Source organism: Microtus pennsylvanicus, chromosome 1 (genome assembly GCF_037038515.1).
Source record: "Microtus pennsylvanicus isolate mMicPen1 chromosome 1, mMicPen1.hap1, whole genome shotgun sequence".
Classification (NCBI taxonomy): Eukaryota; Metazoa; Chordata; class Mammalia; order Rodentia; family Cricetidae; genus Microtus; species Microtus pennsylvanicus.
Genome location: NC_134579.1, coordinates 99,331,442 through 99,353,090, shown reverse-complemented (window position 1 = coordinate 99,353,090; position 21,649 = coordinate 99,331,442). Strand labels below are relative to the sequence as shown.

The following is a 21,649-nucleotide window of genomic DNA, read 5'->3' as shown; positions in this document are numbered from 1 at the left end:
GGGACAGAAGACAAAAGCATTTGCTTACCGTCATCTGAGAGTCAGTCTAGCCAAGCTGATCTGAGGGATGGCTTAGTGGTGGCTGTGGATGTTTCCTTGATTCTTCAAGGAAATCATCAATTCATGTAATGACGTGCTAGGAAAAGAAGTAAACTTTCAAGTCAGTAATCTAAGATTATTGTTGACTGTGAAGTGGTAGCAATGGGGGCCAATAAAACAGGAATTGAGGGGCCTGAGGGAATTTCACGCAAGCAGGGCATAGGTCAAGAGTTCTTGCAGTTCATTAGGTGGACAGGAGAAATTCCACATTACATATGATGAATAGGAGGAGGAAGATAGAACATTACTTATTTTTGAGTTTCAGTACTGCTCTAAGTTACTTATTACTATCCTTTAACTATTTCCTACTAATAAGCATGTCAATAGAATTTTTGATTTTGGAGTTGCTTCTTGCTCCACTCACAGTATGAATATTTTTCATGTTTTATCCTAAAATTTTCTTTTATAAAATCTTTGGAAAAGCCAATACACATATTCTAGTTCTACCTTTTGTTCCCTCCAACATTTGAAAACCTCCCAACAACAAAATAGCTGCAGTGGGCCAAAATATTAGAGGATTATTAGTCGTTGAATGTTTTAGAGTAGGTCACTGCTAAGGAATGGATGGATGTGCAGATGAATGGATGGATGGATGGAGAGGTGAATGGGTGGGCAGGGAGGTCAATGGATACAGCACGCTCAGTTATTGGTACTTTTTATTTAATTCTTGATATGAATCCAAATCCTTAAAGTACAATTGTCTGGAACCCTTTCACTTTGTCTATGGCCCCTGGAATTCTTTGTGTACCACAAATTTTAGTTTTCTTTTTGACTTTTGTTGCTCTGTATTCACACATATTCACTACCACTGTGAAAGTGAGACTGTGAGCCAAGCAGGTGAGGTCTGCTTACACCCATCTTGCATCTGAATGTAAGGAGTGTTTAATGTGGTGGCAGCAGGGATTAGCTACAGGAAGAATTAAATCAAGTGTGAAGAAGAAGTTTTCTAGTGAGTACAGGATTTCAGAGAACATGTTGTTGGAAGGTTTTAGCATGTTGGAGGAAACAAAAGTCAGAAGTGGAATATGCTTTATTGGATTTTGCAAAGACTTCAAAATGGAAAGTTATAGAATAAGACAGAAAAAATGTCCATAGTGTGACTGGGGCAAGAAGCCCATGATATTAATAAGAGACCAAGAATTACATGAGGTCACAAGACCATGTTTTGTGACTTGTTTTCAGGAACTGTGTGTGTGTGTGTGTGTGTGTGTGTGTGTGTGTGTGTGTGTGTGTTTGTGTTGTGTGCATGTGCGGTCTATATGGCTGTGGTGGCCTGAATAGATTTTATAGGACAAGGGTTGTTCAACATATTCCAAAATGAGACATATAGACACATATTATAGAGGCAAGAACACAAGAAAATTGTGTCACACGTAAATAGCACAAAGGTAATTTCAACTGATAAACCCCTTTTCAGCCACATTAAGATGCAAATGAAACTAGTGATCTGAGTCACTACTGGTGCCTTCATGTCTCAGCAGCATCAAAGGTACTTTGTTTCTCATCATTTTCCCCTGCCAGAAGTTCTGATAATTTGTTACTTCTAAAGACTCTAAATTTTAAATTTCTTTTAAAAATTTTATACAATATATTTTGTTCCTATTTTCCCCATCCCATATGCTCATGTCCTCTACCCATCCAACGCCAGGCTTTTTGCCTTCTTCATTTTGTTTGCCGAAAGCTTGATACAATCTACAGTCTCTTCCTTGTTTTTCTTGGTGTTTTGTTTCTTCAGAGAAATACAACACAAACAGTGTTGCAGGGCTTGTGGAATAACAGGACACTGAATCTTGGTTGTCTTGGTCCTGGTCTTCTTACCTTCTTTGTTTAAGGACCTTCTGTAAATCTAAAGGTAGATATGTTCATTAGAGAGATGGAAAAAGTATTGGATTCGCCTTCCTCTTTTGGTCTCCAATTGCTAAGGCAGAGCCTGTTTTCTCATCCAAGAACCTCCTGGCCATTGGTTTAGCACACTCATATCAGTACTCAATCAGGAGAATGTGCCACAAGCTTGCACAGTTGAATCTTATGCAGGTATTTTTTAAATTAAGATTCTCTCTTTCCAGAAATGTCAAGGTTTGTGTTAAGGTGAAAAAAACCTCATTCATCACAAGGATTAATGTTTAAATGTTTTAATGCATAGCTTTTGAGTAAGGCTGAGAGGCAGTGAAGATTTCCACGTTGGAGAAGGCTAGGGTGCTGGGAGCCTTGCTTCAGATGGTTTTGATGACCTGGGACAGATGTGTGAAGTTGGCGCAAGGAAGAAACTGTGACCACTCTGTTGTTCAAACAAGTGGCCCTGGATAACGTGGGCAATTTTTATTTATACAATATCATTGGTTTTCTTCAGCAGTTTTACAATCAGATTTGTTTTCTTAAGTTTCTAACAATGGTTACAATAGTTACCAGTTTGTTCCTTTGCTTCTTTTACCCTCTACTCCCCAACTTTCCACCGTTAACCATTACCTATTTATCTATAGTCCTAATGTTAGAAGCATAAGCCATGTTGCAAGCCACAAAGAAAGTTTTTAACTAGATACACCTTCAGGTAGAACAGTGTGCCTGGTATTTGCAGTTACAGCATCATGCAAGATGAGGGACAGTTTTGTCTCTACTCATTAATATTTACATCTGGTAAGATCTGAGTTCTCACATTTGCTTCTTTATTGGGAAAAAGAAAACAAAGCTGTACTTTTGCTGTGTAGTCTTGTGGGCTTGTGACAATAATCAACTTACTGGTCGAAGCTGGATCGATGCATTATACTTTCTGTACTATTCCATTTTCTCTGGGACTATGCCAACTTTTCCCATTTGTCCTATAGGCAACGTAACCTGGAAATTCACTCTTAATAGTTTATCTCTTGTCCTTATGTTCATCTCTGATAACTTCTTATGGTAGAAACACAGTTATTAGAAATGAGAGAAGTGTGAGTTTCTGTGATTCTACTTCATCCCACGTCTCTAAACTGTTTCCATTAACTCTTGATATCATCTCTTTTTTAGCATTTCTCCAATACTCTTGTGGTTAAAATAATAATTCTTCCCAGAACAATTATACATATATGTAATATTAAACTTTATGAGCTACTCTTACTCTTTGAGACTAGTTACAGGGTTTATTGGAAAGCCAGCATTTTGTTCTTTAAAAATCCTGAATTCATGCTCACATATGAAACATCAAAGGCTTTAGAAGCTGAATCAGGTCTGCTGTATATTTTTTTTAACAACATTCCTTCTATCTGACTCAGAGGAGAGCAATCAGGGGAAATTTTTCTTTTGCAATAGCTGTGTTATACATGCTGAGAAAGTAAGACTAAAGGTAGCCAGCAACATTTTTTTTTAATAACAGAAGCAAGGCAAGAACGTAGCAATACGCTCCTGGGGTCATGCCCAGAATTATGCAGCAAACGGTCCACAGGCTTTGCCATATGGGTTAGGGTCTATAGGGCTTTGCAAACAAGGAGAGCTGTTCCTGCTATTCTCAGGCCTTATTCCCCAAAGAAGTCATATGATCCAGATAATAAAGGGAGATTATGCAAAATCAAACTCATGTAAAAAAAAATCCAAGAGTATGGGCTTGGCTGTAGAATAATAGTGTTTCTATATGGTTACACAATCTTATTAAATTTTTCTCTTTTTTGTTTGTTTTGGTTTTAATTTTTAGTAACATAAACCACATGGGGTCAATGAATGAAACACAAATTTCACAATTTCTTCTCCTGGGAATTTCCGAAGACCCAAGGTGGCAGCCTGTCCTCTTTGGATTGTTCCTGGCCATGTACCTGGTCACAGTGCTTGGGAACCTGCTCATCATCCTGATCACGATCTCAGATTCTCACCTGCACACACCCATGTACTTCTTCCTCTCTAACTTGTCATTTGTGGACATCTGTTTCACCTCCACCACTGTGCCGAAGATGCTACTGAACCTCCAGTCACATTGTAAGTTCATAGTGTATAGAGACTGCATCACCCAAATGCTTTCCTTCATATTCTTTTCGGGACTGGACATCTTTCTGCTTACCATAATGGCTTATGACCGATATGTGGCCATTTGTCACCCCTTGCATTACACAGTCATCATGAATCCCAGGCTCTGTGTGTTGATGGTGCTGGTATCCTGGATAGCAAATTCCCTGCATATCTCATCACAAGGCTTCATGGTGCTGCAGTTATCCTTCTGCACAGAATTGAAAATCAATCACTTTTTCTGTGAGCTGAATCAGGTGTTACAACTCACCTGTTCAGAAAATTTTGTTAATGTTCTCATCATGTATCTTTTACCTGTGCTGTTGGCAGCTGGATCCCTCATTGCCATCCTCTGCTCTTACTACAAGATTCTTTCCTGCATAGGTGCCATCTCATCAGCTCAAGGGAAGTACAAAGCCTTTTCCACGTGTGCATCCCATCTCTCTGTTGTCTCCTTATTTTACTGTACGGGAATAGGTCTTTATCTGAGTTCTGTTGTAACGGAAAACACACAGTCAACTGCAAGAGCCTCAGTTTTGTACAGCGTGGTCACTCCTATGTTGAACCCCTTCATCTATTGTCTGAGGAATAAAGACATAAAAGATGCTGTGAAAAAAATCTTGAGATAGAAACAAATTCACACATGTTGAGCCTCAAGAATTCCCCATGACTGTAGGATTCAGATCCTTAGGTTAGATAGGAGATGCTATGATCTCATTGTAGAATTAGAATATTCTCCTACTATTGTATTATTGGAAGCTCTCTTTCTCTGAGTTTAGCTTTACTCCTCAATTTGTAATCCTATTTATTATTCTTTATTATCACTGAAATATTCAACCATCTCCATTTTCTTATTTCCTCTATTTCATCAAGAAATTCTTCAAAATTTTCAATCATCTGATACCACATATTTAAGCACAATTTAATTTCAAATGATATATATATAATAAATAGACGCTCTCATCTTTAAAATAGTAATAAATTTTCTTACAGTTAAAAAAGAGCACTCGACACAAAAGTTCAATATATAAATTCATGGCAAAGGAGCATCAGAAACTGTAGTTTTTCAATATGAATTCTTAATATCATGTATGATGAGCTCATTACCGTTTCTTGTAATATAATACTACTATGTTATAGTTGGGGATTATATTTTATTCTTTTAAATTTTGTTTATTTATTTAAGAAAACTATCTTCTCATTTTACATACCAATCCCAGTTCCCAACCCCTCCTCTCCACCTGCCTCCTCAACCATTCATCCCATTCCTCATCCACTCCTCAGAGAGAGTCAGGCTTCCCATGGGAAGTCACCAAAGTCTCCCACATTGCTTTAAAGCAGGACCAAGGTCCTCCCCACTATATATAGGCTCAGCACGGTATCCCCCCCAAAGCGAATGGGTTCCGAAAAGCCAGAAAAAGCAGTAGGGATAAATCTGATTCTCACTGCCAGTGGCCACACAGTCTGTCCCAGCCATACAACAGTCGCCCATATTCAGACAGCCTAGTTTGGTTCTATGCTGGTTCCCGTGCTGTCGGGTCAGAGTCCGTTGGCTCTCAGGTAAGCTGTTTCAGTGGGTATCCCCATCAGGGTCTTGACTCCTTTGCTCCTATTATCGTTTCTCCCTCTCTTCAACTGGAATTTGGGAATTCAGTCCAGTGCTCCACTGCGGGTCTCTGCATCAGGTACTATCAGTTACTGAATGAAGGTTCTATGATGATATTTAAGATAGTCATCAATCTGACTACAGGCAAGGGTAGTTCAGGCACCTTCTCCACAATTGTTTAGTGTCTTAGCTGGGGTCATTCTTGTGGATTCCTGGAATTTCCCTAGTACCAGGATTCTTGCTAGACCCATAATTGTTCCCTCGATCAAGATATCCTTTTCCTTGCTGTCCTTCCCCCATCTCAATCATCCCATTCCCTCAAGATCTCCTCCCTCCTCCTTATTCCCATGTCCTCCCCCTTTGTCTTCCCCTCCCTTTTCCCCAACTCCCACACTCCCAAATTTCTTGGGAGATCTTATCTATTTCTCATTCCTGGTGGGGGGGGGGAGGGGAATCTACGCATGCTTCTCTTATTGTTCTCCTTGTTGCCTAGCTTCTCTGGGGTCATGGACGATAGGCTCGTTATCCTTTGCTTTACATCTAATATCCATTTATGGGCAAGTACATACTGCATTTGTCTTTCTGAATCAGGGTTACCTTGCTCAGGATTTTTTTCCTAGCTCCATCCATTTGCATGCCAATTTCAAGATGTTATTGTTTTTTACTGCTGAGTAGTACTCTGTTTCGTAAATGTACCACATTTCCTTTATTTCCTTCCATTATTTGGTTGAGGTGCATCTAGGTTTTTTCCAGGATCTGGCTATTACATGTAATGCTGTTATGAACATAGTTGAGCAAATTTCCTTATAGTATGGTTGAAGATCCTTTGGGTATACCTCCAAGAGTACTCTTGCTGGGTCTTGAGGTAGGAAGATTCCCTTACACTTCAAATTCCATTTCTATTTTAGCTCACTGTCCTGTGTATACCATAGTCTTATCCAATACATTGTTTGAAATCTTAGCTATAACAACTAGAGAAGAAATAATAGAGGGAAAAAGAGAAATGAAGAAGTCACATCATTCCTCTTTGCAGATGATATGGTTCTACACTTAACAGAATCCCAGATACTATCAGAAAACTTATTTTATGTCTCATAAATATGTCCAGTTAAGGGACAGAATAAAAATAAAGGAAAATTTAGTAGCTTCTATATATACCAGTAAAGAACTTGGTTGAGCAACAATTTGGGGAAAGTATCACATTCATAATAGGCACAAAAAATAAAGTACCTAGGAATTATCATAACCAAAGAAGAGAAAAGACATCTGGAACAAAAAATTAAGACAGAAAAAAGAAAGTAAAGAAAATTTAGATGACAGTGAGACAGTCTGTGTTCCAGAATTAACAGAATTAATATTGTGAATATTGTCAAAATTCTAATGTGATCCCATCAAAATTCCAATGCCATCTCTCACAGACATAGAAAAACTTCCAAATGCATATGAAAACACAGAGTCACATAGAAAAAGCTATTCTAAACAGAGAGAACACTGCGATTGGTATCATAATAGATTACCTGACACTATACTATAATGCCATAATAAAAATACAGCGTTGTATTGGTATAAAATATACATATAAGCAATGAAAAATTGTAGTTTAAATAAGAATGTCCCTGCAGACTCTTTTATTTGAACATTTCATTCCAAGTTGGTGATGGATTTTGTGAAGACTTAAGAGGTATGATCTTGTTGGAGGAAGCATATCATTGAGGGCAAGTTCTTTAAAAGACTTTTAAAGACTTGTGCCATTCCCAATTCGCTCTCTCTGCTTACTGCTTTAGGCTGTGGGCATTTCTGGTTCAGGACGTGAGCACTCTGCTTCTGTTCCTGACATAATGCCTCTGACGTGCTGCCTTCAAGGAATATTAAACTGTTTGAAACTATATGGCAAATAAAATCTTCTTTCTGCAGGTTGCATTAGGCATCCTGTTTCTATATGGCAAATAAAATCTTCTTTCTGCAGGTTGCATTAGGCATCCTGTTTATCACAGTAATAAAAAGGTAACTAATATAAATAAAACAGAGTACACAGAAATGAATTCACATAGATGTGGGAAGGGTCTTTGAAACATGCACCGACAAATAGAGAGCTTACTATCACAACTACTGTGGGTTCATAGATATAACTGCCTATATTGTGCAGCAAGCATCATTTCCTTATAATACTCACAAACAGCCTCTGTATTTATGGTTGTCACAGCCTGTCTTCTTTCAAGATCTCTAGGTTTTGGAAGGAGGCATAGGTTATAGATGTCCCATTTAGAGATAAACATTCTACGGCCTCTTAATCTCTGTTGTTTAACCAATTTAGGTCACTTTGTTCATTGTTTTTTTTTACTACAATAAAGGAAAAAGTCAAAAAGCATACTCAAAAAATGGTGCTGGAAAAGCATGATATCCTCATGCTAAAGACAAAATTAACCCTTCCACTTTCCATCCCAGCACTAGCAAGACAACTGAACACTGTCTCCACCTCTGGTGGATTTTCACTGCTCTAGTGCAGTTCCCACCAGCCTGCAAACATGGGAGACACCTGGTTCAGGGCTGTGCCTGTCCCCCCCCCCCGCCATTGGACGCTGTCCAACCAAGACCCACTCCACTGCCCAACCCCAAACACATGAACCTTCTCCCTGTGGCAAGCCCTCCCTACAACCCCAACATACTACATAGGCACAGGTGCAAACCACAACAGTTGGAAGAACAGGCACAAACTACACTGGTTGGAAGAATAGATGACTAAAAGCTGCTAAAAGCGTACATTCAACAGCCAAAAGAGATTTGGCACCACCAGAAACCAGTGAACTTACAATAGAAAAACCTGAATATTCCAATGCAGCCAAAACACAAAGAAATGAAGTTAAAAATTACTTTATGGAGATGATAGAGGCTCTTAGGGAGGAAATGAAAAATTCCCTTAAAGAAGTCGAGGAAAAGAAAAACAAAAAATTGGAAGTCAATAAATATCTTAAAGAAAGCTAAGGGAAAACAATCAAGCAGGTGAAGGAAATGGTTCAAGAATTGAAAACTGAAATAGAAACAATAAAGAAAATACAATATGAGGGAATTCTGGAAATGGAAAATCTGTGGAAGTGAAAGTAACTACAGATGCCAGCAGAATATAGGAAATGGAAGAGAGAATCTAAGGCATTGAAGATACAATAGAGGAAAGAGATTTGTCAGTCAAAGAAAATGTTAAATCCAATAAATTCCTAACACAAAACAGCCAGGAAATCTGGGAAGCAATGAAAAGCTCAAATCTAAGAATAATAGGAATAGAAAGAGAATAATCCTACCTCAAAGACACAGAAAATCTATTCAACAAAATCATAGAAGGAAAGTTTCTGAGCCTAAAGAAGGGCATGCCTATAAAGGTACGAGAAGCTTGCAAAACACAAGATAGATTGGACCCAAAAGAGTTCCCTTGTTACATAATAATCAACACACTAAAGATACATAATAAAGAACTTTAACAGCAGCAAAGAAAAAGGGCTAAGTAGCATATAAAAGTGATCTATCAGAATTACACCCAGTTTATCAATGGAGACTCTAAAAGTCAGAAGATCCCACATAAACATTTTGGAGACATTAAGGGACCTTGGATACCAGCCCAGACTACTATACCTAACAAAAGTTTTAATCTCCATAGATGGAGAAAACAAGATATTTCATGATAACAAGATTTTAAAAATATCTATCCAAAAATCCAGCACTAAAAAGAAAAAAGAGAGAAAGCATATTCAAGAAATGGTATTGGCATTACTGGATATCAACATGTAAAAGAATGAAAATAGATTCATATCTATCACCATGCATGAAACTCAAGTACAGTTGCATCAAAGACTTCAAAATAAAACCAACCACACTGAACCTCATAGAAGAGAAAGTGGGAAGTACACTAGAATGCATTGGCACAGGAGACTACTTCCTAAATATAACCTCAGTATTATAGACACTGAAACATTTAATAAGTGGGGCCTCCCCAAACTGAGAAGCCCCTGTAAAGCAAAGGATATGATGAACGACAACCTACAGAATGGGAAAAGATCTTTACCAGCCCCACTTTGGACAGACGGCTAATCTCCAAAATATACAAAGAACTCAAGAAATTGGTCATCAAAAGAACAAATATCCAATAAAAATGTGGTATAGACTTAAACAGAGAACTCTCAACAAAGGAATCTAAAATGACTTAAAGATACTTAAGGAAATGTATAACATCCTTAGCCATCCGAGAAATGCAAATCAAAACAACTCTAAAATATCTTACACCAGTAAGAATGGCTAAGATAAAAAACTCCTGCATTGCTGGTGGGAGCACAAACTGGTACAGATTCTTTGGAAATCAGTATGGTAATTTCTCAGAAAATTAGGAAACAACTAACTTCAAGATATAGCAATACTACTTTTGTGTATATACTCAAAGGACACTCAATCATACTACAAAGACATGAGCTCAATGATATTCATAGCAGCATCGTTTGTCATAGCCATAACCTGGAAACAACCTAAATGCTCCTCCACCAAAGAGTAGGTAAAGACAATGTGGTACATTTATACGATAGAGTACTACACAGTGGAAAAAAAATGGCATCTTGAAATTTGTGGACAAATGGATGGATCTAGAAAACATCATATTGAGTAAGGTAACCCATACCCAGAAAGACAAATCTAATGTGTACTACCCCTAAGTAGCTTTTAGACATAAAGCAAAGGAAAACCAGCCTATGATTCACAATCCCAGAGAACCTAGACAACAATGAAGACCCTAAGAGAGGTATACATGGATCTAATCTACATGGGAAGTAGAAAAATACAAGATTGAGGGTAGAAGGGGGGGATAAGAAAAAATATATAGCTCAATAAAAACAATTTTTAAAAATCCAGCACTACAGAAAATACTAGAAGGAAAACTCCAACCCAAGGAACTCAGTTACATTCATGAAACACAGGCAGTAGGTAACCTCACAACAACAAACCCCAAAGAAGGGAAAACACACACACGGCAATCACCACCACCAAAACAAACAAACAAACAAAGAAACAAACAAACAGAAAAAAAAACGGAACAAAACAGGAATTAAGAATCACTGATCAATAACATCCCTTAATATCATTGGACTCAATTCAATAAAAAGATGCAGGCTAACACAATGTGTACAGAAACAGGATCCATCCTTCTGATGCATACAAGAAACACAACTCAACTTGAAAGACAGACATTACCTCAGAGAGGTTTGGTAAATTGTTTTCAGTAAAATGGACCTAGGAAAAGCTAGTGTAGCTTTCCCAATAGCTAGTAAAATAGACTTCAAACTAAAATGAACCAAAAAAGATGGAGAAGGACATTTCATATTCATTAAAGGAAAAATTTATCAAGATTAAGTCTTAATTCTGAACATCTATGCACCAAATACAAAGGCACCCACATTTGTAAAAGAAACATTAAAGCTTAAATCACAATCAAAACCCCACACACTAATAGTGGGAGATTTCAACACTCCACTCTCACAAATGGACAGATTGTTAAGACAGAAACTTAACAGAGAAACAAGGGAATTAGCAGATATTATGACTCAAAAGGGTTTAATAGACATGTACATAACACTTTACCCAAACACAAAAGAATATACCTTCTTCATAGTAGCTCATAGAACCTTTTCGGAAACTGACCACATTCTTCTTAATAAAGCAAATCTCAAAAGATACAAAAATATTAGAATAACCCCTTGTATCTTATTGCACAACCATCAGTTAGAGTTCAGCAACTAAACAAACTACAGAAAGCTTACAAACTCATGGAAACTGAACACCTCTCAGCATAAGCACCACTGGGTTAAGGTAGAGACAAAGCAAGAAATTAAAGGCTTCTCAGAATTCAATGAAAATGAATCAAAAAAATAGCCATACTTTTAGAAGACAATGAAACAGTGCTAAGAGAAAAGTTCAAAGAAATAAATGCCCATGTGAAGAAGTTGGAGAAACCTCACACTAGTAACTTAACAGTACACCTTGAAGCTTTAGAACAAAAAGAAGCAGACTTACACAGGAGGAGTAGATGATAGGAAATAATCAAACTCAAGGCTGAAATCAGTAAATTTGAAATGAGGAGAACAATACAAAGAGTCTATAAAACAGAGTTGGTTCTTTGAGAAAATCAACAAGATAGATAAACCCTTATACAAAGTAACCAAAAGGCAGAGAGAAAATATCCAAATCAAAAAATCATAAAGGAAAAGGGGAATATAACAACAGACTCTGAAGAAATACAGAAAATTCTTTAGTCATATTTCTAGAACCTGTATGTCACACAATTGGAGAATCTAAAAGAAATGGAAAACTTTCTTGATATGTGTCACATACTAAAATTAAATGAATACCAGATAAACAATTTAAACAGACATATAACCCTTAAGGAAATAAAAACAGTCATTAGAAATCTCTCGACCAAAAAAGCCCAGGGCCTAATGATTTCAGCACAGAATTGTACTAGAATCTTGAAGAAGAGATAATACCAATATGCCTCAAATTTGTCCACACAATAAAAAGAAAATAAATATTGCCAAATTCTTTTTATGAGACCACAGTTACCCTGATACCCAAGCCACACAATGATATAAGAAAGAAAGAATATTACAGACCCATCTCCCTTGTGAACACTGATACAAAAATACTCAAAAATTACAGGCAAACCGAATCCACCACAAATCAAAATATCCACCACGATGAAGCAGGCTTCATTCCAGAGATTCAGGGATGGTTCCACATAGGAAAATCTGTCAATGTAATCTACCATGTAGACCCACTGAAAGAAAAATTCCATACAATCATCTCATCAGATGCTGAAAAGCCTTTGACAAAATCCAACACCCCTTCATGATAAAGGTTCTGGAAAGAATACAGATATTATGTTTAGATAGCTAAACATAATAAAAGCAATATACAGCAAGCTGACAGTCGACATCAAATTAAATGGAGAAAAACTCAAAGTAGTTCCACCAAAGTCAGGAACAAGACAAGGCTGTCCACTCTCTCTCTATATACTCAATATAGTCTTCAAAGTTCTAACTAGAGTAATAAGGCATCAAAAGGAGATCAAGGGGTATAAACTGGAAAGGAAGAAGTCAAACTTTCACTATTAGCAGATAATAGGTACACATAAGTGACCCTTAAAATTCTACCAGGAAACTCCTATAGCTGATTAAAACCTTCTGTAGTAATGAGGCAGGATACAAGATTAAATAAAAAAAATCAGTAGTCCTCCTATACACAAATGATAAACGCACTGATAAAGAAATCAGTGAAACAATGCCCTTTACAATAGCCAATAAGTAATACAAATATCCTAGGGAAACTCTAATCAAACAAGTGAAAGACCTATATAACAAGAATTGTAAGTATTTAAAGAAAGAAATTACAGAAGAGAACAGAAAATGGAAAGCTCTTCCAGGCTCATGGACCAGTAAGTTTAACATAGTAAAATGGTAATCTTACCAAAAGCAATCTACAGATTCAATGTGATTCCCATAAAAATCCCAGCACAGTTCTTCACAGATGTCAGAAGAACAACACACAACTTCATATGGAAAAACAAAAACCCAGGATAGCCAAAACAATCCTGTACAATAAAGGAACTTCTGGAGGTATCACCATCCCTTACTCCAGCTCTTCTAAAGAGCTATAGAAAAAAATAGTTTGGTATTGTCATAAAAAACAGACACGAGGATAAATAGAAATGAATAAAAGGTTATGAGATAAACCCAGAGATGTCTGAACACCTAATTTTTGACAAAGAAGTAAAAAAATATGCAGTAGAAAAAAGCATCTTCAACAAATGGTGTTGGCATAACTGGATGGTGGCATGTAGAAGAATGCAAATAGACCCATATGTATCGACCTGCACAAAACTCAAGTCCAATTGCATCAAAGACCTCAATATAAATCTACTTCCACTAAAACTGATAGAAGAGAAAGTTGGAAGTAACCCTGAATGCATTGGCATAGGAGACCACTTCCAGAATATGACACAGACACTGAGAACAATTAATACATCGGACCTCTTGAAACTGAACATTTTCTGTAGGGCAGAGGACATTGTCAGTATAACAAAACAGCAGCCTACAGATTGGGAAAAGATCTTCACCAACCCTGCATCTAACAGAGGGCTGATTTCCAAAATATATAAAGAACTCAAGAAACTAGACTTCAATATAAAAAATAACCTCATTAAAAATGAGGTACATATTTAGTAAGAGAATTCTCAACAAAAGAATCTTGAACGACCAACATATACTTAAGGAAGTGTTCAATATCCTTCACTGTCCTGGAAATGAAAATCAAAATGACTCAGGGACACAATCTTACACCTGTCAGAATGGTCAAGATCAAAAACATTAATGACAGGCTATGTCAGAGAAGATGTGGAGTAAGAGGAGCACTTTGCTGCCTTTGGGCGTGCAAAATTGTACAACCACTTTGAAACTCAATATGGTGGTTTCCCAGAAAACTGGGACTCAATAAACCTCAAGATACAATGTGCTACCACTCTTGGGCATATACTCAAATATTCTCAGCCATACTACAAGGACACTTGCTCAATTATGTTCACAGCAGCATTATTTGTAATAGCTAGAACCTGAAAATAACCTAGATGTCTTTCACCTGAAAAATGGTTAAAAAATGTGGTTTTTAGTAACACAGACACTGAGAGAAACAATTGATAAACTGGACCTTCTGAAATTGAAAAGTTTCTGTAAAGCAAAGGACACAGTCAACATGACAAAATGACAGCCTACAGAATGGGAAAAGATCTTCACCAATCCCACATTAGACAGAGGTCTGATCTCCAAAACATACAAAGAACTCAAGAAATTGGTCATCAAAAGAACAAATAATCCAATAAAAATGGAGTACAGAACTAAACAGAGAACTCTCAACGGTGGAATCTAAAATGGATGGAAGACACTTAAGGAAATGCTCAACATCATTAGTCATCAGAGAAATGCAAATCAAAACAACTCTGAGATTCCATCTTACACCTGTAAGAATGGCTAAAATCAAAATCACCGATGACAACTTATGCTGGAGAGGTTGTGGGGAAAAGGGAACACTCCTGCATTGCTGGTGGGGATGCAAGCTGGTACAGCCCCTCTGGAAATCAGTGTGGCAATTTCTCAGAAAATTAGGAAACAACTTTCCTCAAGACCCAGTAATGCCACTTTTGGGTATATATCCAAAGGATGCTCAACCGTGCCACAAGGACATGTGTTCAACTATGTTCATAGCAGCATTGTTTGTCATAGCCGGAACCTGGAAGCAACCTAAATGTCCCCCAACCAAAGAATGGATAAGGAAAATGTGGCACATTTACACAATAGAGTACTACAACGCAGAAAAAAATAACATTTTGAAATTTGCAGGCAAGTGGATGGATCTAAAAAACATCATTTTGAGTGAGGTAACCCAGACCCAGAAAGACAATTATCACATGTACTCACTCATGAGTGTTTTTTTTAAACATAAAGCGAAGAAAACCAGCTTACAAATCACATCCCAGAGGACCTAGACAACAATGAGGACTTGAAGAGAGGCATAGATGGATCTCATTTACATGGGAAGTAGAAAAAGACAAGATCTTCTGAGTAAATTGGGACCATGGAGTCTTTGGGAGAGGGTTAAAGGGGAGGGGAGAGACAGGGAGGAGAGCAGAGAAAAATGTAGAGCTCAATAAAAAATCAAAAAAAAAAAAAGAAAATGTGATTTATCTACAATGGAGTATTACTCAACAGTCAAAAACAATAATACTACTTGGGTAACCAAAAACCTGAAACTAGATATCCCAGATATCTAGGATAAAACCAAATACTACTATTGCAAAATAAACATTCAAGCAGACAACAGCAGACAACATCACCCACCCCCACCAAAAAACCTAGCAATGACAATCTGCTATATTCATACATGAATACCTTGCTTAGCTCTCATCATAGAGACTTCCTCTTGCAGCAGATAGGAACAAATATAGAGACCCATAGCTCATGCAAGCGTCCCTAAGTAAGCTCAGCGTGTAATATAAAAAAGACATGAAAGTATTAGGGAGAATTTCTGGAAAGAAGGGTTTTAGTAGGAGGGGGATTAAGAATATATATGAAATTCAGAAAGATGCACTAATAATTATATATTATACAATAATATATTACATGTTAATTACATATTAAATACTTAAGTTATGTTTACTTTAAAATAGGATATTTAGGGTATATTAAATGATTCTAAGTTATATAGTAAATGGAAACACTATTTTTGTTAAACTCTTGATATTAGTAATTGCTTTGAGAAATGTATTCTATATTTCATGGCTTTGTATCAAGGGATCAAAGCTTAATGCCTTGTAGAAAAGAGGAATATTAAAACATGGATTTATCAGTTGCTATCTCCCAAGTACAAAGGGAGGGTTTGGAATATGTGGGACTCAGCAATGACAGATTCAGTAATCATAAACTGGAAAGAATTTTAATTGGAGGTCTGTGTGCTGAGTTAGAATTTTAGATCTCTGAACAGCAGGAAAGTCCAAAGAGAAGTAATAATATCAACAAATAATTCACTTGATAACAACCAGGTGTCGAGGGGAAAGGGAATCAGCAGGAAAGAAATCAGTTTCTATGAAGAGTCACATCCCATGGGGAAAAGACTGAACGGTGGAATAATGAGATGAAAATGTACCTAATGAGCAGACATGCATAGCCATAAATACTGACCCTATTGTTTTCCCTTGGTATGTACAATTTTGGTTTGCATAGGACATGGTTATTTTCTTTAGTGTCCTCAATATTTCAGGCTTTATGACTGACTCCCTGCCTTCTATTACACAGTATCCGTCTCCTCTGTCAGCCTTCAAGGGGATAAAATGTTCTTCCACACAGAAACTTTCTGTTTAAACAACTCATCCAGGTGAGTCTCAAGGACACCACAGCAAAGACTGGATTATTTTTTACTGTGAAGTGGTGGCAATGGGAGCTAATTAAAACGAGACTAAAGAGGCTTGAGGAGACTTCATATATGCAGGGCATAGGTCAAAGACACTTAATAGTTCATTAGTTGGACAGGAAAAATTACACATTATGTATGGTGAGTAGGAGGAGGAAGTTAGAACATTATTTACTTCTGAGTTCCAGTACTGCTCTGAATTGCTTATAATTGCTATCCTATAACTATTTTATACTTATAAGCTTGTCTCCAGAATTTTCCCATTTAATATTTACATACTTCTAGAGTTGCTCCATATTTTGGTTATACATATTCAAACAACTTCCTAAGTGAAATATATCTATTTTTTCTTTTGAGTTTCTTATCTCATCTAACCCAAACAAATTTTAGCTTTTATATGTTGAGGGTTATAAAACTTAACTAAAATGTGTTCTCACCTTGTCCTAAATGTCCAAAAACTCTACTGTTAATGTGTAATAATCAAGCTGCTTCAGTTGGTCAAAATATTAGAGGATAATTTTTCATTGAGTATTTGGTGTACATTATTGCTAAGTAATAGATAGATAGATGATAGACAGATAGACAGACAGATAGATAATCACACTCAGTTGTTGGTATTGTATTTTTATTTAATTCTTGATGAGAAATCAAAGTCTTTAACATACAATTGTTTGGAACTTATCTGTCTGTAGTCCCTAGCATTCTTTGTATACCAACAACTCTAATTTTATTTGTTATTATTGTTCTATATAATGCACACATGTTTACTATCACTGTGAAAATGCAAAACTGAACAAAGTAGGTGAGGTCTCCTCACACAGATCGTGCACCTGAAAGCTCAGAAACAGAACACAGGGGTGTGCAATGTGACGCCAGCAGGGGGTCAGCCAAAGAGAGAACTGAATTAAGTGTGAAGGAGAATTTTTTGGTAAATGCAGAGTTTCAGAGAACATGTTGGTAGGTTTTTGCATGTTGGAGGAAACAAAAGACAGAAGTGGAATATGCTTATTGGAATTTTTAACGACTTCAAAACTGAAAGTATTAGAGTAATGCAGGAAAAATGTCCATAGTTTTACTGGGACAAGAAGCACATGCTATTAATAAGAGACCAAGAATCACATGAGGCCATGTTTTCTGACTTGTTTCCAACAATTGTGTGCATTGATGTTTGTGCATGCTTTGTGTGTGTGTGTGTGGTTGTGTGGTTTGTGCGTCTATCTGACTGTAGTGGCAAGAGTAGATTTGATAGGACAAGGTTTGCTCAATATATTCCAAAATGAGGTCCATAGACACACATTAGAGAGAACACACGAAAAAAATGACACATGTAAATAAGAAACAGGTCATTTCAACAAAACACCTTTGTAGCCACATTAAGATGCAAAGGAAACTAGTAGGCCAAGTCACTACTGGTACCTTCACGTCTCAGCAGCATCAAGGTTTTTTTTTTCTCATCATTTTTTTCCCTGCTATAAGATCTGATCATTTGTTACTTTTAAAGACTCAATTTTTAAAAATTCATTAAAATTTTTTTACCACATATTTTGATGCTATTATTTTCACTCCCATATATTCACCCCCTCTCACCCACCCTACTTTACATTCTTTCATTTTCTTGGCCTAAAGCTTAATAGATTCCACAATCTCTTTCTTGATTTTCTTAGTGTGTTCTTTCTTCAAAGAAATATATCACCATATGCCTTGCAGGATATGTGCAATAATAAAGAACTGGACCTTGGTTGCTTCTGTGATGGCCTTCTTACCTTCCTTTTAAAGGACTTTTAGATAACCTATTGGTAGATATCATCTTCTTTCGGGAGATTGAAAAGGTTTGGATTCTCCTACCTCTTTTGCACAAGAACTGCTAAAGGAAAGTCTGGTTTCTTATACCAGAACCACCTAGCCATTGGATTATCACATCCATATCAATCACAAATCAAGAGAATACACCACAAGCTTGCCCACAGGTCAATCTAATGGAGGCTTTTTCCTTTTGTTTTTTTTTTTCCAGTAAAGATTCTTTCTTGTTAGACATATCTATGTTTGTGTCATGTTGAAAAAAACTCATTCAGCACAAGAGTGAATACTGAAATATTTCAGTGTGTAACTTACTGAAAAAAGGCTGCATGTGTCATAAGATTTCCATATCAGACCTGACTAGAGAGAGGAAACTGTGAAGCTAGACTGCAATGTAAAGCCCAAGAAATCAGGGCATGCGACTTAGAAGATGATACTGTATCTATATGATTACATAATTTCATCCTAAAAATTTCTCTACTTTGGTTTTGTTTTTAATTTCTAGTAACATAAACCACATGGGGCCAAAGAATAAAACACACATTTCACAATTTCTTCTCCTGGGAATTTCCGAAGACCCAAGGTGGCAGACTGTCCTCTTTGGATTGTTCCTGGCCATGTACCTGGTCACAGTGCTTGGGAACCTGCTCATCATCCTGATCACGATCTCAGATTCTCACCTGCACACACCCATGTACTTCTTTCTCTCCAATTTGTCATTTGTGGACATCTGTTTCACCTCCACCACTGTGCCGAAGATGCTACTGAACCTCCAGTCACATTGTAAGTTCATAGTGTATAGAGACTGCATCACCCAAATGCTTTCCTTTTTATTCTTTTCAGTACTGGACATTTCTCTGCTTACCATAATGGCTTATGACCGATATGTGGCCATTTGTCACCCCTTGCATTACACAGTCATCATGAATCCCAGGCTCTGTGTGTTGATGGTGCTGGTGTTCTGGATAGCAAATTCCCTGCATATCTCATCACAAGGCTTCATGGTGCTGCAGTTATCCTTCTGCACAGAATTGAAAATCAATCACTTTTTCTGTGAGCTGAATCAGGTGTTACAACTCACCTGTTCAGAAAATTTTGTTAATGTTCTCATCATGTATCTTTTACCTATGGTGTTGGCAGCTGGATCCCTCATCGCCATCCTCTGCTCTTACTACAAGATTCTTTCCTGCATAGGTACCATCTCATCAGCTCAAGGGAAGTACAAAGCCTTTTCCACGTGTGCATCCCATGTTTCTGTTGTCTCCTTATTTTATTGTACAGGAATAAGTATTTATCTGAGTTCTGTTGTAACAGAAAACACACAGGCAACTGCAAGAGCCTCAGTTTTATACAGTGTGGTCACCCCTATGTTGAATCCCTTTGTCTATTGTCTAAGGAATAAAGACATAAAAGATGCTGTGAAAAAGTTATTGAGATGGAAACAAAATCATCTTTGACCCAAAATATCCCTATGATGGCAGGATTAAGTTCTACAAGGTCATATCTGAGATGCATTAATCTGATTGTAGAAGTAAAATATGCTTCTTATATTGTATTCTTAGAAGCTCTTTTTTCTCTGGGTTTAGCTTCACTATTCAATTTGTAATCCTTTACATTATATATTTATACTTCATTATCGCTGACATATCCAACAATCCCCATTTTGTCATTTTCTGTATTTTGTCAGGAAATACTTCAAAATTTTCAATCATCTGAAGCCACATGTTTAAGCATAACTTATTTTTAAACAACTCATACAACAAAGTTTCTCTTCCTTAAAATAGAAATCAATTTTATTACTGTTAAGAAAGCAGACTTGACACACAAATCTCTGTATATTAATTTATGGTGAAGGAAAATCAGAAACTGTAGCTTTTTAATATGTATCCATCATGTCATGGTGTATGATGAGCTAATTGTCCTTTCTTATTATATGTATTAGTACGTTACAGTTTGAAATTATATTTTATTCTTTTTTATTATTTATTTATTTATTAAAATTTCCACCTCCTCCTCTCCTCCCATTTTTCTCCCATTTTCCCCTCCCCTCCCTTTCCAGTCCTAAGAGCAGTCAGGGTTTCTTGCCCTGTCAGAAGTCCAAGGTCTTCCCCCTTCCATCCAGGTCTAGGAAGGTGAGCATCCAAATTTTATTCTTTTAAAATCCCATTTCTATTTCAACTCACTGTCCTGTGTGTACCATAGTCTTACCCATTACAATGTTTGTAGTCTTTGCTATAACAACGACAAAAGAATTAATAGAGGTGAAAAAAGGGAAGTGAAGACATCATATTATTTTTCTTTGCAGATGACATGGCTCTATACTTAGTAGAATCCTAGATACTATCGAAAACTTATCATCTCATAAATATATTCAGGTAAGGGATAGGATAAAAAAAAGTTAAAGGAAACTTAAGTAACTTCTGTGTATACCAATAAAGAACTTAGTTGACCCACAAATTGGGGGAAGTATTACTTTAATAATAGGTACAAAATTAAATTACATAGGAATAATCATAATCAAAGAATAGAAAGACATCTAGAACCAAAACATTAAGATATGGAAGAAAGAAAATAGAGATAACCTCCCATGATCTAGGATGAGCAGAATTAATGTTGTGAATATTGCAAAAATTCTAATGCAATTCTCATCAGAATTCCAGTACTTTGGAAAGTACCATACTTTACAGAGATAGAAAATTTTCAATTCCGCATGGAAACACAGAGTCACATAGACAAAGCTTGATGGGGGGGGGTGTCATATATCAATCTGTTGATTTCATTGGTTAAGCAATAAAGAAACTGCTAGGCCCATTTGATAGGCCCACCCTTAGGTGGTGGAGTAAACAGAATGGAATACTGGGAGAAAGAAACTGAGTCAGGGAGTCGCCATGGTTCTCCCACTCCAGACAGATGCAGGTTAAGATCATTCCTGGTAAGCCAGCTCGTGGGCTACATACATTATTATAAATGGGCTAGTCCAGGTGCAAGAGCTAGACTAGAAGAGGCTAGATAGAAATGGGCCAAGCGGTGTTTAAAAGAATACAGTTTCTGTGTAATTATTTTGGGGTATAACCTAGAGCTAGCCATGTGGGCGGCCGGGTGCCGGGGACGCAGCCCCGCCGCTCATACTACTACAAAAGCTATTGTTAGTATATGGACACTGCTAAATGTAATCCAATAGAAACCTCAATC

At 36.9% G+C, this 21,649-nt stretch overlaps 2 protein-coding genes across 2 annotated transcripts; both read left to right on the top strand.

Annotated features, from left to right (window-relative positions):
* Positions 1-3,776: 3,776 nt before the first annotated feature.
* LOC142851627 (olfactory receptor 7A17-like) lies at positions 3,777-4,697 on the top strand. Its single transcript, XM_075975478.1, has one exon. It carries the CDS (start codon positions 3,777-3,779, stop codon positions 4,695-4,697), a length of 921 nt encoding a protein of 306 aa, XP_075831593.1.
* A 14,278-nt stretch (positions 4,698-18,975) lies between these two features.
* LOC142850274 (olfactory receptor 7A17-like) lies at positions 18,976-19,914 on the top strand. The gene has a single exon (XM_075973643.1). The coding sequence runs from the start codon at positions 18,976-18,978 to the stop codon at positions 19,912-19,914; it is 939 nt and encodes a 312-aa protein (XP_075829758.1).
* Positions 19,915-21,649: the final 1,735 nt, after the last annotated feature.